Below are 15973 nucleotides of genomic sequence, written 5' to 3' on the forward strand. Positions count from 1 at the left end.
CCACATTTTTTGGGGTATGATGTATTTTTTTAAGCTAAAAAGTCGACATTTCTTTTTTAAATAAGAAGTTTTAATATGAGAATAAGAAGTTTTAATATGAGAATAAAGCATTTTTTTAGAGTAAAATTTTATTTTTGTCAAGAAATAAATACAATACAATAGAATAGCTATATTGTCATTGTACAACAGGTATACAACGAAATTTGGAAAGCTGCTCCAGGAAAAAATCTAGAAAGTCAGAAAGAAGGAAAAAAGATTTGATCCATTTATCCTGGAAAACATGACTACTCTCATAAGATGACTTTATTGTAGTATTTGGTTCCCCCCCATAATGTTCCTAATACTGCTTTGCAAACAATGAACAGCATCATCTAAAATCTCCCCAATCACAATTGAAACTGAATTTAGCTCCTCTAATCAGTGTTTTAGTCAATCAGAGGTTGAACTTGGGCCCTGGGTCCCAATACACTCGTGCACTGTGCTCTATTTTTCAAGGATGAAGAGGGGTCACATTAGACCTCACTGAGTCACATTGAAACTCTCTGTCTCCCCCCTGTGGTGCGTCCCAGGTGCACTGCCACTCCATGTTGTCCATCATGTTTGTTTTGCTAGTTGCATGTTTGCTGCTGCTGCCTTGTCAGGAACGGGGGTCAGGTTGCGCATGCACAAGCTTGGGGGAATTGGACCTATATCAGCTTTTCACACGCAGATTTACTATCACCGTCAAAATAGGATACAGCCATTTCTGGTTCCATTTTAAATGAGGCAGTCAACTGCAGCCTCAAATATACAGTATGTATCCCATATTAATGACATTTTAATGGTAATTTTAGCCCTTTAGGATTAGATAAAGTTTATAACTGCACTGCATGGAAAAGAACACGGACATGAAAGACAAACATTCTCTAGGTAGCAATGCATGCCACAGAAAATAGTAAAAAAACTGACAAAAAATTATTGCTTCATGGTTTGCATGTGAAGTAGCGCTATCTGGTAAAAAAAATTAAAAAAATTAAAAAAATTGCAAAGCTGAAAGACAGTACAAACGATTATTTTTGTGTACTACCAGAAAAAGTCATCATCTTTGTTTTTTCCCCTTAGAACTAATGTTGTAATATTACAATGAAATGGCGGATAAGAGCGACAGAAAATGGATGGAAAAATAAAATTATTCTCATAAAATTCAGACTTTTTTTCTCCTTAAAAAAAAGGGAGATTTTCTTAAGGTTCATATAGCGACACACTCTTTTCAGTAGCAAGGCAATCTCACAGAAAAACAGTAAAAGATGTGGCTTTTTGCTGCATGCTTTGAAAGGATTAGCATAGCGTCCTCTGGTGGACAAAGATATATATAGAGAATAAAAAGCCAAGAAGGATTAAATTTGTAACTGTGCACCGATAATAGTCCCATTTTTTTTATAGAAAATATTACGATGATAAATTTATATTTGTCAAGAATAAAGCAATATTTTTTCCCAAATCAAAAGTTGTATTTAATTCTAACTAAGATCTAAATATGATGTTATCAGTTGAGATTCAACAAGGAAAACAAATATAATTTTATTCTTGTAAGATGCCAATATTTTTGTTAATTATATATAATAAAATTCTGACTCTTTTTCCACAAATACACTTCAGTAACACAACAATTATCATTTCAGTAGCATGGCATCCTTGCAGAAAACAATAAAAGGTAAAATATTTTGTTGCATGCTTTAAATGGAATAGCATAGCGTCCTCTGGTGGACAAAGATATATATAAAAATAAAAAGTAACAAAGGGTTTAATTACCAAGAATAGTCAAAAAAATTAAAAGAAAAATATTACGATTATAAATTAATATTTGTCAAGAATAAAGCAATATTTTTTCCAAATCAAAAGTTGTATTTCATTCTAACTAGGATATAAATATTATGTTAATTAAAATTGAGATTTAACAAAAAAAACAAATATATCTTTATTCTTGTAAGATGCCAATATTTTGTTGACTTATATTATATACATATATTATAACATTATGACTCGTTTTCCATAAATACACATTTTGGTACAACATTGTGCTGCATGCTTTGAATGGGGAAAACGTAGTGCCATCTTGTGGATGAAGAGTAGCACTCTTTGTAATCTTCATATGTATACAGGATTGCATTAGTTTGAATTAGTTTGCATTCATATTACATTACAATTTTTTTTTCGATAACTTATTTTGTGAAGAAGTCTTATTTGAGGAAAATTAGATTTTGTTTAAATATTAGATTCATTAATATTAAAGTAATACTGTTAAAGTTGACGTGGTGAAAAAATACCGCTTTATCTTAAATTTAAATTAAATAAAGCTGCATGTTTGGAATGGAAAAACAAGTAGCGCCATCTGGTGTTCTAAGTGCTATTTTTGTTTTTGTCTTTCGCTTAGCTATGAAGCGTCCCTTCAGCCAATCAGCCCTGCCGAGCTCCGAACAGGACCCATCCGATGTGCCCATTGACGGCGAGGGCTGCGGCCAGGTGGAGCTCGTGGACAGGCCGCCGCCATCTTCGCGCACTCACAGGCCCAAGAGGGAACGGAAGCAGCGCAGCTACACCATGTGCGACGTTTGCAACATCCAGCTCAACTCGGCAGCGCAGGCGCAGATCCACTACAACGGCAAGTCGCACCAGAGGAGGCTCAAGCAGAACAGCCAGAGAGGCAAAGTGGCAAACAAAATAGGTGGGCTGTGCAGGGGGCGCCGGGGCTTCAAACAGCGCTTGTGTGGGTTTTTTTTTGTGTGGCAAAATATCCTTTTTAAAGCTGAATGTCGAATAGCATGCATGGCTCGTCCAATGGAAGATAAATTGGATTGTGTCTGCCTGAGGCGCACGCACTCTATAGTGAGCGAGTGTGAAGCTAATCACGTGAAGTCTATCTTCACTGGTTGTGTTCCTGCGGAGTGAACATTTTTAATCCGGGAGAAAATTTGGTAGGAATAGTGGATGTGAAGACACGCTCCAAGAGATGTTTTGAAAATTCATCCGAGACACTTGCTCTTCGTCTCATAAAGCCAAAAGTCAGACCAAAAAAGTCAGCAAATTTTTAGCCTTTCCAACCTTGTAATTCTGAAGTTGCTTATAGGCTACTAGAAAAATGGATGACATCATTGCGAAGAAGCATGAAGTTGCAGTACTGAGAAACTTCTGCTTAGCAACTACAACTTGGCTAGGTATGTTGTGCTATTATGAGTAGATCAACTAAAATGGCATGCCCGAAAAGGCACAGAAAATCCGCGCTTTTTATTTGAAGCGGCCATTTTTTTTCATCAAAGAAATGATTGTTGTCGAGATTTTATCCGATTGTTACCAATTGGAACGACATATACCAGACAGAAGGAAGACATTAAGAAACCTAGCATGCGTGTGGGTGGAGCATGCTGACAAAGTTTAATGACAGTCGTGCACCCCAGAATGTTTTGAAGTTTCAGGCTATAAGGGTATTTTCACTAAGCCACATGAAATTTGCTCGATGTGTCTATAAGTAGACTCTCATGATTCCAGGCCAGAGAGAAGTCAGCCATTTTGGTTTGAAGCGGCCATTTTAGGGTCATGTCCAGGGGACTTTCAAAGACGGACTTGATCTAGATTCCATCCGACGGCCACCAAATTAGAACCACGTCGTATACCAAGATACATGGGTGACTCTCAATTGCCAGACATTTATGAGTATTCATCTTTTATGTTGGCGGCTTGCCATAAACCACACATTCTCTTGTCTTCTGCTGTTAAATATTAAAAGAGCGGATTGACGTGGGCTTGTCTCATCCGAGCGCTCCGTCGGGGGCAGTGGTGCTGCAGGTGATGTAAATGCGCATGTGGTGCCATGTAGCTGAACTGATGCCGTGTGCAGATTCTCTCTGACACGCAGTCACAATCGCGCAGCCTTATCTCCACTCACCTTCTGCTGACTCCCCCAGGCTGCACGCCGTCCTGCTGTGTCCTCAGCTCCTCTGCCCCTCTGCTTTTATATACGTGTGTGTGTGTGTGTGTGTGTGTGTGTGTGTGTGTGTGTGTGTGTGTGTGTGTGTGTGTGTGTGTCTGCTTTGGATATTTTTAGAGGTCCTCTGTGGAAAAAGGCAGTAAATAAGTGTTTGTGTCAGCCCACATACTCACAGATTTGTTTATAGATTCATAAATTCCAGCCCAGAAAAGAGGATTTTTCTTTAAAATGTGTGTTTCTTTGAATACGTCGGCGTGTATTGGCTTCCCGCTCTGCCTCACTGAGCTGACAGTAGGTCTGGGCTCTTGTTGTTTTTTTAAACCCCCCCACCCTTCTGGCGTAGATGCTGGACATGTGCATAAGCCAGACCAACGAAGACACGTGCGCGACAAAGCTGTCCATTGTCATTCCACATCCAGCATGTAAAATGCAGTAGTAATTGAACAAAGTCAGTGAAATAAGCAGTGACCCTTTGTAGTAGAGTTTTGTTTTTCCCGCTTTTATGTGGCTAATCATCAAACAAGTACAACGCTATGAGCTAAAATCCTTTGCAATTTATCGCTACCCAGCCATCCAGAATGGCCGATTCTGATTGGTGCCTCATGGAGTTGGTGCTGTAAGTACGACCTTTGGCATTTGCCAAAAGTAGTTGCCTCCATTGCTTCACCACCTCATTTCATGGGCTGCAATATGAAAAAAAAAAAAGAGAGATAAATGAAATTACCTAAAAGGGGAATTGAATTAGGAAAAAGTCTTGCTATGCAATAACGAAGTGATTAAATTGCGGGCGGCAGAAGGTCAGAGTTGACCAAAATGTCACGTTGTCTGAGTCATTTATTAAAGTTTTATTTATTTATTTTTTTCCCGAGTTTCCCCTCTCAGGCAATATGAACACCGTTTTTTCCCACTAGATACAACCTTGAAGATTTCTGTTAGCATTTGCTCACATCATTTTAGGAGTTACACAACTGAGCTAACCGGAAGACTCCACTCACCACTACTGCTTTATTGGTTAAAATCAGGTACTAGTTATTGTTAGATTAGGCCTCTTAATGATTAGATAGGGCACATGTGTCAAGATCCGGTCCTCGAGGGCCTGAGTCCTGCATGTTTTGGAGGTTTCTCTACTCCAACGCACCTGATTCCACGATCAGGATAATTATCAGGCTCCTGTAGAGCTTGCTGATGAGCTTAAATATGAATCAGCTGTGTTGAACATGGTAAACCTCTAAAACATGCAGGACTCCGGCCCTCGAGGACCGGACTTTGACACCACTGAGATAGGGTGACTTGAGCTAGGCCATTGTGTCGCTGTGACCTGTCCTGGCTTCCTATCTGCACTCTTTCACACTTATCTAGTTGAAACCAGTTAAGACCATCAGGTCACACCTTGTCACATGGACTAGGGTGAGCCGTTGGGCGGCCAAGGCACTTTCAGAGTAGAAACCATTTTGGACAGATTAGACCTTCTTCCGCATCCAGCAAAAAAGGCTCTACAGCTGTGACTCGATCTTGCTGGCATCCAGTAAATTTGTTCAACTGAGAATATGCAGTCTCCTGGTTGTTATTATTATTAGAGCGAGTATTAAAGATAAAAAAAATTGGTGAAAGTTACCGTCAGAACTTTAGTACTCGATCACACCAAGACGATGTCATACAGTTGGAGTAGACCACTGCTGGTTGCTTATTGAACAAGCATTTTAAGATTCATTTGAGGTTTCAAATGTCAAGAAGAAGCACATGCTAATGTTAGCTTGCCTTGTCGCTGCTCCGCAGTCTTCGCTGTGCTGCGGCATGCAGTTGTCTTGATGCCCTCAATCTCTTATGAGATAAAATCGCTCACCTTACTGTGTATAAATGTGAGAAATAAATTCAGTTTGAGTCTCATTTTGCTCGGTTGCTTGCGAGCACTTTTTAACTGCTGCGTTTATAATGTGATGTATTTTGATATGTTTCCTCACTGCCGGTTGCTGATTGTAACGTTTGCGTATGCGTTGCTGTCACTTATTTTATAAACGAGAACATTTGGTGAGGTTTTGGTTCATTTGTTTTCCTACTTATTTCCTTGTTAGTTAGTAGGATAACACAAACAAATACAGTACATAACGAATTTACTCTGAACTTTGTGGAGTGTTGGTGCATTTTTCAAGAACGAAACCCTTTACAATTTGGTGGATACAGGTGGGGACACAGCAATTTATCATTACTTTCCACGAGTTTCAGTCACCAGAATACAAACAGTTAAATCCCTTAGTATGAGAATGAATTTGATAAAAAATGAACTAATGCGGGCTGCAGCTATCAAATGTATATATTTTTTTTTACAATTGACTATAATGATGATCCCATGGATGAATCAAGTAATTGGATAAACCATTATTATGTACATGTTTACTGTAGTATCTGTGACTTTGCGAGTGTATGGCTTTAAAGGAAGGGGCCTCGTCTGGTGAATGACGTGGGTGTCAGCGAATGAGTGTAAAGTTGCTGGCTGTTAACCGAACTGCATATTGAGTGATCGGCCGTCAGAGGTGGCCAAGTTCGTGATTTGTTTTTTTTACTTAAAATTATTTATTTTTTTATTCCATTTTAATAAAACACATTTTATTTTATTTTTGTTTGAATTTCCGCTTATGTCATTTTGCGCTTTGTAAACATTGCACATGTAAATACAGTTTTCTTTTTTTAAAGTTTGATAACGATGTGTGTTTTTGACCAAATCCATCTGCTTGCTTTGACTCTGACAGAAGTAGGTCATGACTCAATGATCATGTCAAAAGCGGGATCCCATGTTGAGCCCGAATGGGAACCTCAGTTCCAGCGCTGTTCTTACCGTCCTAGTTGTAATTGTAAATGTGTGCACATGAATCAGAGTCAAGCCGTTTAGCAGGACACACAGAGGACATTTTATTTATTTATGATTAATACTGTCAGGAACGTTGCAATAAGACTCCCAATTGGCGTATAAATTGGGCCTGGCACACTTGTTCATATGCCGTGTGGACGGAAGCCTCGGCGAGCAGATGATGACATGATGATGGGAGAGAGACCCGATTTGACCTAGCAAATAGAACACACACTTGTGTGTGTGTGTGTGTGGGGGGGGGGGGGGGGGTGTAACGTCGTTGGGATCCGCCAAACCAAAAGTGAGAGGGAGGAGGAGAAGGAATTTGCATTTTTTTCACGGTCCTCCATATCTCATTTTCCTCTGATGTGTGCACTTTTTTTTTTTTGGTTTTTAAATTTGCCGTGCGTGTTAGGCGAGCACTCGTCACCATGGCCGCCCGTCTGATGCCATCTCCTCTGCCGCGCCGCCGCTTTAATAAAGCGTGACGGATTGGATTAAAGGCGGGGATTTTCTGCATGAATGCATTTGCGCATCTGTGTTTTATTTTTGTGTCGCCTTGTGCCTATTTTCCCATTTTTTCCCCCCTCCTCGACGATGTGAAATGACTTCTCTCGTACACCCCTGCCCCCATGTCCCTCACCCTGACAACCCTAAAAGCCTTTGAACTCCAGATGGATGCGTAAGATCTATCATTTGATGTTGTTTATTGTGACTAATGGCCATGTCTCAGCTCGTTTAGTGCCCTTTGCATCGTTTTATTATTATAAAACCAAACTGTGATTTTGACACACCGTTACACCCCTATTGAAAACTCAGTAGGACTACACGTAAACAAAAAACATGTTGAAGCCGCTGACATCTCTTCAAATGCAACGTGGCTAGCGAGTCCTGCACTTTGCACCCGACCCATTCGCTTTTCTTCTCCCCTACTCGGCCCTGCTCTGCCCCGGGGGGTGCCCTCTCCATGACGGCAGGTTCAAACTCTGGGAAAAGGTCGGCGGGCACGCAAGGCCGGCGCACAGGAGATCCACCGATGCGAGAAATGTGGTGGGAGCGAGCCACGGTGGGGGAAGGGCTCATCGCTGTGCATTTTCATTTTGCCGGGTCGTGTGCTTTTGTCTGCAGAAATGCTCTTGAAAGTGCTTAACGAATTGGATGCTTTGTAGTAGTTTCCTAAATGTCAACAAATATCAATAACTGGTGAAATGTTATTCTATCAAATGGTTAATAGGCTATATCAGCTATTTAATGTTAACGTCTAACAAACAAAACCTCATACCTCTCTCAAGTAACAGCCATATTTTTTTGCAACCAGGAAAACTAATATATATATAGGAATTGGATTAATATTAATTATCACACATGGACATTTTAAAAAGTTGATTTATGAGTGCATTTGAACTTTGTCGCTGGGGGTTCCATCTAGTTTGATCTCAGTTGCTAACCAAAACAGCAGCACTCACTCAGGCATGTGAACAGGCACTTTTAAAATCTGTATTAATATACCACATTTCCTCAACAATAGCAAACAATGCTCTGCTTATTCATCATTGTGCCATCCAGCTCTAAACTCAGTTGCTAATCAAAACAGCAGCACCTACCAAGGCATGTCAACAGTCTCAGATGAATTAATTGATTTAAAACTTAAACCAGTCAAAGGTTTGGATACACTAGAAAGTGTGCCCAAACCTTTGAGTGGTCGTGCATATGAATATACTGTAGTAACTGTAATGTTCTCAGACCATACGCAGACATAAAACGTGAACTGCAGAGCTAATTGGAACTCTCTTGCTAACGCCTGCAACTCTTGAAGCACATAAACAGTCTCAAATGAATTAAAAACAAAACAAAACAAAGGATATATCTGGTTTGTCCCCAATAGTATAATGATATATCTTTTGTACTTTGTTGCTAACCAAAACAGCAGTACCTACCACAGCACCAATCTCAAGATACTGCTACTAGATGGCGGCAGAGAACGCCACAACATCTGCCCAGCATTCCGCTTCTCACTCACTATTTGGGATACCACCACTGTGAACCTAATTTCTTCAATAATAGACCCTGAGCTCTGACCAGTCGCCGGGTGTGCTATCCACTTAAGAAAAATAAATGCCTCCTTCAAATAGACGCCTCCCTCCCAAAGCGACTGATGGCAGATATATATAGTATAGAAACTGAAAAGGAAAAACAGCCTGCTGAGCCTTACACCCCCTCACTCAGTCTCATCTTGACAATTTCTCCTTCTTGTCAATCCAAGTGTGGTCGCCTTCAAAAGCCACATGAAAAATTCTCTCATCGGAGGCAGATGAAATGATAAGACCCCCCACGGTGCCTGTTCCACAACCCCTCACCCCTCACCTCCATCTCGCCTTTGCCTCAGTCGTTCTATGTGCACGATGATTGCCCAACTTCAGTGGGGCAAAATTACACCGGAGTGACTTATTACAATCTAGACACAGGGACGCAACATGGAGTGGTTGGAAGGAATAAAAGCATGATGGAGGACCTCAGACGGAGTCTGCAAAGTGGGGTCAACCTTTTTTAAGGAATAATTTAAATTAGAAGCTATGCTAACCTCTAAGCTATTGTGAAATGTATTTGTGAGTTGAAACACCAGAATAATGCTGCATTTGAGGATGGTCGGAAGTCGCACTTTTCCGAGTAGAGCACTAATTAGCATTAGTCAGACTGGAGTAGATCAATACGCTTCCTTGAAAATCTATAAATTGAAGCAAAATCATTGTCAATCAAATCATTTTGAATCAAAAATCGGTCTTGACCGAAAATCGATTCTGAATCGAATCGCACACCCAAAATCGGAATAGAATAGAATCGTGAGACATTCAAAGATTCCTACAGTTTAGGTTTACTAAAGGATTATATAAAGCATTAAAAAATATTTCCATTATAAATTGTTCACAAGTTTATATAACAATATATACCGTTACTGTGACGGGATTCAGGGAGCCATACGCTCAGCCCCATTATTTGATGCGTTTCCATTGTAAAGGGTGCAAAAATATCCGACCAGTACTGTCCCACTTGTCCAAATTATTGGCCCTTTTCTGCAAGATCAAATGTAATGTCATATACTGACATGGAAAATAGCAGCAATGGTGTCATGGCGTCTAAAGGGGGAGTTTTGTGACATTTTTGTGGCTGTGGGCCATTCGATTTTATGAATGTGTAGGATAAGCGGTTCGGAGGGTTCGATGGATGACTTTGTTCACTAATACAGTATACATCAGCATTGCCATCATTCATTTGTTTGTTTTTTGGGAAAAACTTATTTTCCCCAAATGTGTCACTTTAAAGAACTCCCCGTGCCATAAGCTACTAAGTAAGTAGTACTATATGTAGTCAAAGCCTCTGTGATATGACAAATAAAACAAATATTTATGCACTGTTGGTATGTCACTTCCTTATGCAAATAAACTCCCATGACGACAGCCGAAAGAAACAACACACGCACACACCCATATACCGGCATTTAGAACGGATGATTTTCATTGTTATTCATGTATTAATTTATTCGCTGGTGGCAGACGCCAAACGGGGGCTGGAATATGCAGATGCGGGTTTGTTTCTCCACGGGAATTTTCCGGCCCACCGCCTCAAGCCGATAATCAAGACTGGCAAGGAAAGAGGAGGAGGCGTGGAGTCCTCTCTGGTGTGCTCCAGGTGTGTTGGAATGGTGTCCTTGACAACAGGTTGAGCATGTAGCGCCATCCTCCCTCGCTTGTCGACAATGCGCCCGAGCACTCGCGGGGTGACGTTTCGCCTTTGTCTCGCCGCTCACGCCACAAAGAATCTGGACGTAACTAACGCAAGCCCAACTGGCTGGCGCATAAATATACACATTAAATATGGTGTGAATATAGTTTGTTACATTAAAGGTCAAAAACTCTCTAGTACAAATATGATGTACAGTAAACATCAGAGTTGTGTATAGGGCATTACATTAGAATGGTACATCAAATATTTGAGTTGTAAAGGGCATTAAATATGTCAGTTTGGTACATTCCAAGCTCGAGACCCCCAAAAAAGAGAGAAGTTAATTCAAACCCGTGAGGATGAGTTCTCGGCTCATGAACAAAATCCTCGGTGCAACTCTAAAACGCATCAGGCTTTATTGAGACGCTTACCTGGTGTATCGGCGTAAATAGTCAATGACACGTTTGTTTTGCTCTCCATGCGTTATTGCTAGCAATAGCACGCCGAAAAGGAAAGTCAGGATGCCAACGACAAGACGCTAACAGACAGGCGACCATCCATTAAAGTGTTTTTAATATTTTGGTAAGCCGCTCCAACATTATGAAACGGCATTAAATGTTAAAGTTAAATACAACTGAACTTCGAGCCTCACAAGATCCACTCGGTAGAGTAAGATTACTGCTAATTCCTTCGCCACTCGTCAAGATGAAATCTTCCTTGGCAGAGGTCATTTACAGGATTATTCTTCCTGTTTGGGATTCCTAATGATTGCAGTTATTATATTATGCATGCACGTGTGTGTGTGTGTGTGTACGTTTGTATACATTTTCTAAGTGTCCATTTTCAAGTGCACCCCATATAAAAATTATACAAAATGTCAATCCCCCCCCATGTTATTAAGTCACAAAATACACACGTGGTAACATTGCTACAAGCCCCCAGGCATCCTTCACAGCTGACATGTTGTTCCCTTGCCTATTCCGCAAAGGAGAGAGAGGACACGCACGACGCCCAGCGGCCACGCGTCCGGTCCAGAGTCTGGGGCCGTGTGTCAAATCAGCAGAGCCTGTGTGCACCCGAGGCCCAATTTGTAGCGTATAATTAGCTTTTAATCAGCACCCTCGTTGGGGCGAGCGGCCAAGATTAAGCCCGGCTCTGGCTCTGCTTAAAATAAGCATTCAGAAATTGCCTTTGAAAGCCTGCGACCCGTAGCATCCAATCACACACACACGCACACACGTACACATGTTGGGATGTAGCTTGTTTATTTGCCCTTTCTTTTCCCTGGAATATGTTGTCATTTTCCAGTGATGCTGCCCTTTATGTCATTATTAAACCGTACAAGTGTGGAAGACAATTTACCTAATTATGTGATAATGTAATATTTTTTTTTATTTGGAATTAATCTCATCATTTCAATTGCAAATTTTATATCTGTTATTAATGTACACTAAAATGTACAATCTTTTTTTCTTTGTCTAAGTTTCATGCTCTTGTTAATCTAAAAGTGGAAAGAAAATTAAACTAATAGAAATGTGGCTGTAATTTTTAGTCATTGATACAGTAATTTCATAATAATTCATGAAATTGAGTTAAAATTAAAAAGATGTTCTGTACTGTAAAAAAAAGCGAGTGTGATATTGATTTGTGTTGAGGTCATTTTTCTACCACTAGATGGCATAATTGCATTTGTAAGATGTTGATGACAGCTCGGTGCACTTTTCTTTTCCTATTAAGAGCTATCTAATCCTTAACATGAAGTAACTATGTGAAATCCTGCACATTTTTAAAATTGTAAAATTAACTTGACCCCAGTCTCCACAAATATATGCATTATAATTAAGTTTATTACTGCTCATTTTTGACGTGGACGTGTCTGCTGCGTTGCGACTGGAATTCCCCCAGTACGGGCTTTCCAAGTAAGGGGCGGTCATTAATCGCGCATTAAAAAAAAAATGGTGGCGTTAAAGGAACTTTAAATTAACTCAAATTTAAAACACTAATTTTGACACCCATATATATATGGGTGTAAGACACTGGTGTAATGTTGTATAGATGAGCCGGCATTGTCGAGTCCGCACTGGTCTCCACTGCATTTATGCTCCATAATAGAGTGCAGTCAGATGAAAGGCTTTTTTTTCCTTCTTTTTTTTTGCTTCAGCTGGGACGTAGAGCAGAAAGTCACAGAGAGGCGGGAGAAGAGCCAACACAGCCACATGTAGCCTTCTATCGCTAATATGCTCTGAAGTTGTAGTCATTGACATGCAGGGTCGATTCGGAATTTGAACCATGATGTTCCATTATGGTCCTGTAGATGGCAGTAGTTTGCGTTTAAATACAAACTGCCACACACAGCACCCCCCACCATAGAACACGTAAACACACAAAGAGGATTGTACAGTAATGTTTGAGTTTAGGGTCATTAGTAGTGCTAACCATCTTTCTTCCTCTCACATAACATGCAGTTGATGAAGGCTGGATGAAGAAATGTAGCTTTAATTGAGGCTTCCGTTTGAATTTTTTTTAATTAAAGGGGAAGTCAACGGCATTTTTTTTGACAATAATATGTTCTTTGCAGCCCCACTAGTCTAGATATGTTATTCTGTTTAATATTGCGTTAGTGGAATATGAGTTAAGCAGCAAAATCCAGCCGTTTTTATCCATTTCAGGGGGCGGTCATTTTGCCACTTGCTGTAGACTCAAAATGACATCAGTGTTGCTCAGGACTCAGGTATTAACCAATCACAGCGCAGCTTCAAATAACAGGTGAGCGGGGATTTTTCATTGCCTGAGCCCAGAGCAACTGTGATGTCATCTTCAGGCGACAGCAAGTGGCAAAATGGCCGCCCCCTGAGATGGATAAATCTGCTGGAATTTGCTGCTTAACTCATATTCCACAAATATTCATTAGAATATCATGTTTAGACTAGTGAGGTCACACATAACCTATTAGTGTCAAGACATGTTTACGGTTGACTTCCACTTTAATGTAATAAAATAATACTAATTATATTAAGTTTGTTTGTACTCTCATTTATTTGTCGCTATCTGGAATGGAGACACAAACTCTGGGAGTTGGAAGGGAAAGTCGCGATTGCGCCATTTTAAAGGCAATGCAGGCTTGAGTCTTTTGGGGTTTTGGGTTTCGATATTGCATAGTTACACGCTTCGTTGATCTACTTTGTACTTTTGCGCGGCCAGACACAAGGAAAAGTACTGGGGCCTTACATGAGTAAAGAGACACAAGGGTCTTTATTTTCATAGATAGCGCAACGGGGTAAATCACACACGGACATGAATGATCAGGGTGGAAGGCGGTCTCCGATGGCGAGTGCCGATATTGACCGGGAAGCAAGTCGGCTGTGTTCACACTCACAACGGCGTGAAAGAAAGAAAAGTCCACCTATGCACAGGTTGAGACTTGCTCTAGACTTGCGCCCGCCCTATCGTGTTTGTGATGTTTGAGTGAGTCATCATGATGAAGTCACATTGACATGCTCGATCATGAGCAACAATATATATCATGTCAACCACTTGAAACCATTTCATTGTATTCCATTGAGTGCCCTATAAAAAATAAAAAAAAAGGTGAGTGTTTTTCTTATACTAAAAGTGGAAGGAATGTGTCAAGTTAGACAAATATGTCAGAATGAAAATAAACACGAGCGGTCTGACACCTCATTTCAAAATGCGTTTATTTTTAGACCTCCTGATCTCCTCAGCCTCATCATGCACCATTTCGGTATCCATAGTGCTAATTGTGAAAATATTTCTGGATGTCATTGTGAGCAGCGTTTGGCGGAAGGATGCTCGCTTGAAGCTCCGTGATGTGTGTTTAGTGCGTCTGGACTGTATTATTTTGAAGCATTCCTGAGGTCAGTCCCCGCACCCTCTCTATACTCCGTTAGCTTCCCCTCCACACACTATGACTGCGCTCCACGAAGCAGAATGGGATTTGAATAGCGGGAAACAAATGAGTGTGAAGAGTCATCTTTTGGCTCATGACCTCTTCCGGGGGGAGGGGGGAGGGATCTGTGCTGCCGCGTATTGTTCTGTCAACAGCATCTTCTGGGCCTGATAACAGGATTAGAGCGGCCCCCCTATAGGCCCGCCGGGATTAACCAGCGAAGGGCCTTTTTTTTCTTTCTCCGTACACAAGAGACTCTATGTTTGTATGTGGATGTCATTTGAACTGCAAGTCAATCCCTTCTCACCCGTCAGTACTCGCACAAGGCTAATTTCTTTCCCCGTTCTATTTTTTTCCAATTATAAGCTGTCACTCTCTCCCAGAGACAATGTGGCCACTGCAAGGACGGACATTTGTAATAGCAACGCGCTCTCTGAAGTGGGCGAGTAAATCAAGCGCCATTATCCCCGACCGATAGATTGGAGGTCAAGTCAAGGTGCGGCAGAGTGTGTGTGTGCGTTGCGCATGAATATTCCATGTTTGTCTATCTCCATTACACACTACACAGTAAATTGTGTAAAGTACATTTTACTCTAAATTTTGCCTATTTGGTCCCACTCTAAATAGAGTAAAATTTACACTTGGAAGAGAGTTAAACCTTTAAAAAAAAAAAAGTGATTCAAGGGTTGAGGAACAAACCCACAACTTCAGGTTGGGAGACAGCCAATCTACTTTTTGAGGCACGCAACTCCTTCTGTGTGTTAGTATATCACTCATGTCAGCTGGAACTTTCGTAACTCTAAGACCAAAAACAATGTGTTTGGTCTCCTCTTGGATGTAAGCAAGAGTTTGTCCCTCTACCCTTGAGTGATGTTTATTTTTCAATTCTTTGTACATTTTACTCTAAAACTGAGTCGATTTGGACCCACTCTAACAGTAAAATTTACTCTAAAGAATTTACTGTGTACCCTGGACTTCTCCAAGTCTTATGTTGCAAAAGTTCTCTTCACACATACGTTTTTTGTTTTTCGTGGTCATTTGACAATTAGTGCCGTAGAAAGGGCAAAAATACTGACTATTATCTATTTTTTGGACAATTTAGCTGTGTTTACTATTCCCGCAAAATCGTTTTTGCCACTGCAAAAGGATATAAAATTACGTATTAGGTCCACGTATAAATATATATTTTTTTAGAGGGCGGGGGCAATATTCAGAGAAAAAAACTAGCAAATTTACGAGTTTTTTTCTTGAGAATTTGCACCTTTATAAAGTGGCAAATTTGCGACTTTATATGGTGGCAGATTTGCGAGAAAAAAACCCTCAGAAACCTACGAGAAACACATGTAGCGTAGCTCTTGTCTAATCATGTGAGGATTCGTTGGTGGTTAATGGGACACTGTTTATAAAATGAAAAGGCAGGATGGAGACGGATTCATTCTTAAATTAAAACTTTACTTGTCATAGACCGCAGTCAGAGCGACAACACTTCCTGATCCCCTACCAGCTGACTAACACTAACCAATCAGATGCTAGCACA

General features: G+C 40.6%; 1 protein-coding gene across 1 annotated transcript in view; it reads left to right on the plus strand.

Annotated features, from left to right (window-relative positions):
* Positions 1–15973, plus strand: part of znf385c (zinc finger protein 385C) — a 122781-nt gene that overhangs the window by 32044 nt on the left and 74764 nt on the right. The window contains exon 2 of the mRNA XM_086059786.1: positions 2414–2704. Coding sequence (XP_085915912.1) covers positions 2416–2704 — 289 coding nt within the window. The 5' untranslated portion in view covers positions 2414–2415. The remainder of the gene's footprint in view (positions 1–2413; positions 2705–15973) is intronic.

This window comes from Leptonotus elevatus, chromosome 1 (genome assembly GCF_054856555.1).
Source record: "Leptonotus elevatus isolate MCC_2025b chromosome 1, RoL_Lele_1.0, whole genome shotgun sequence".
NCBI classification, from domain to species: Eukaryota; Metazoa; Chordata; class Actinopteri; order Syngnathiformes; family Syngnathidae; genus Leptonotus; species Leptonotus elevatus.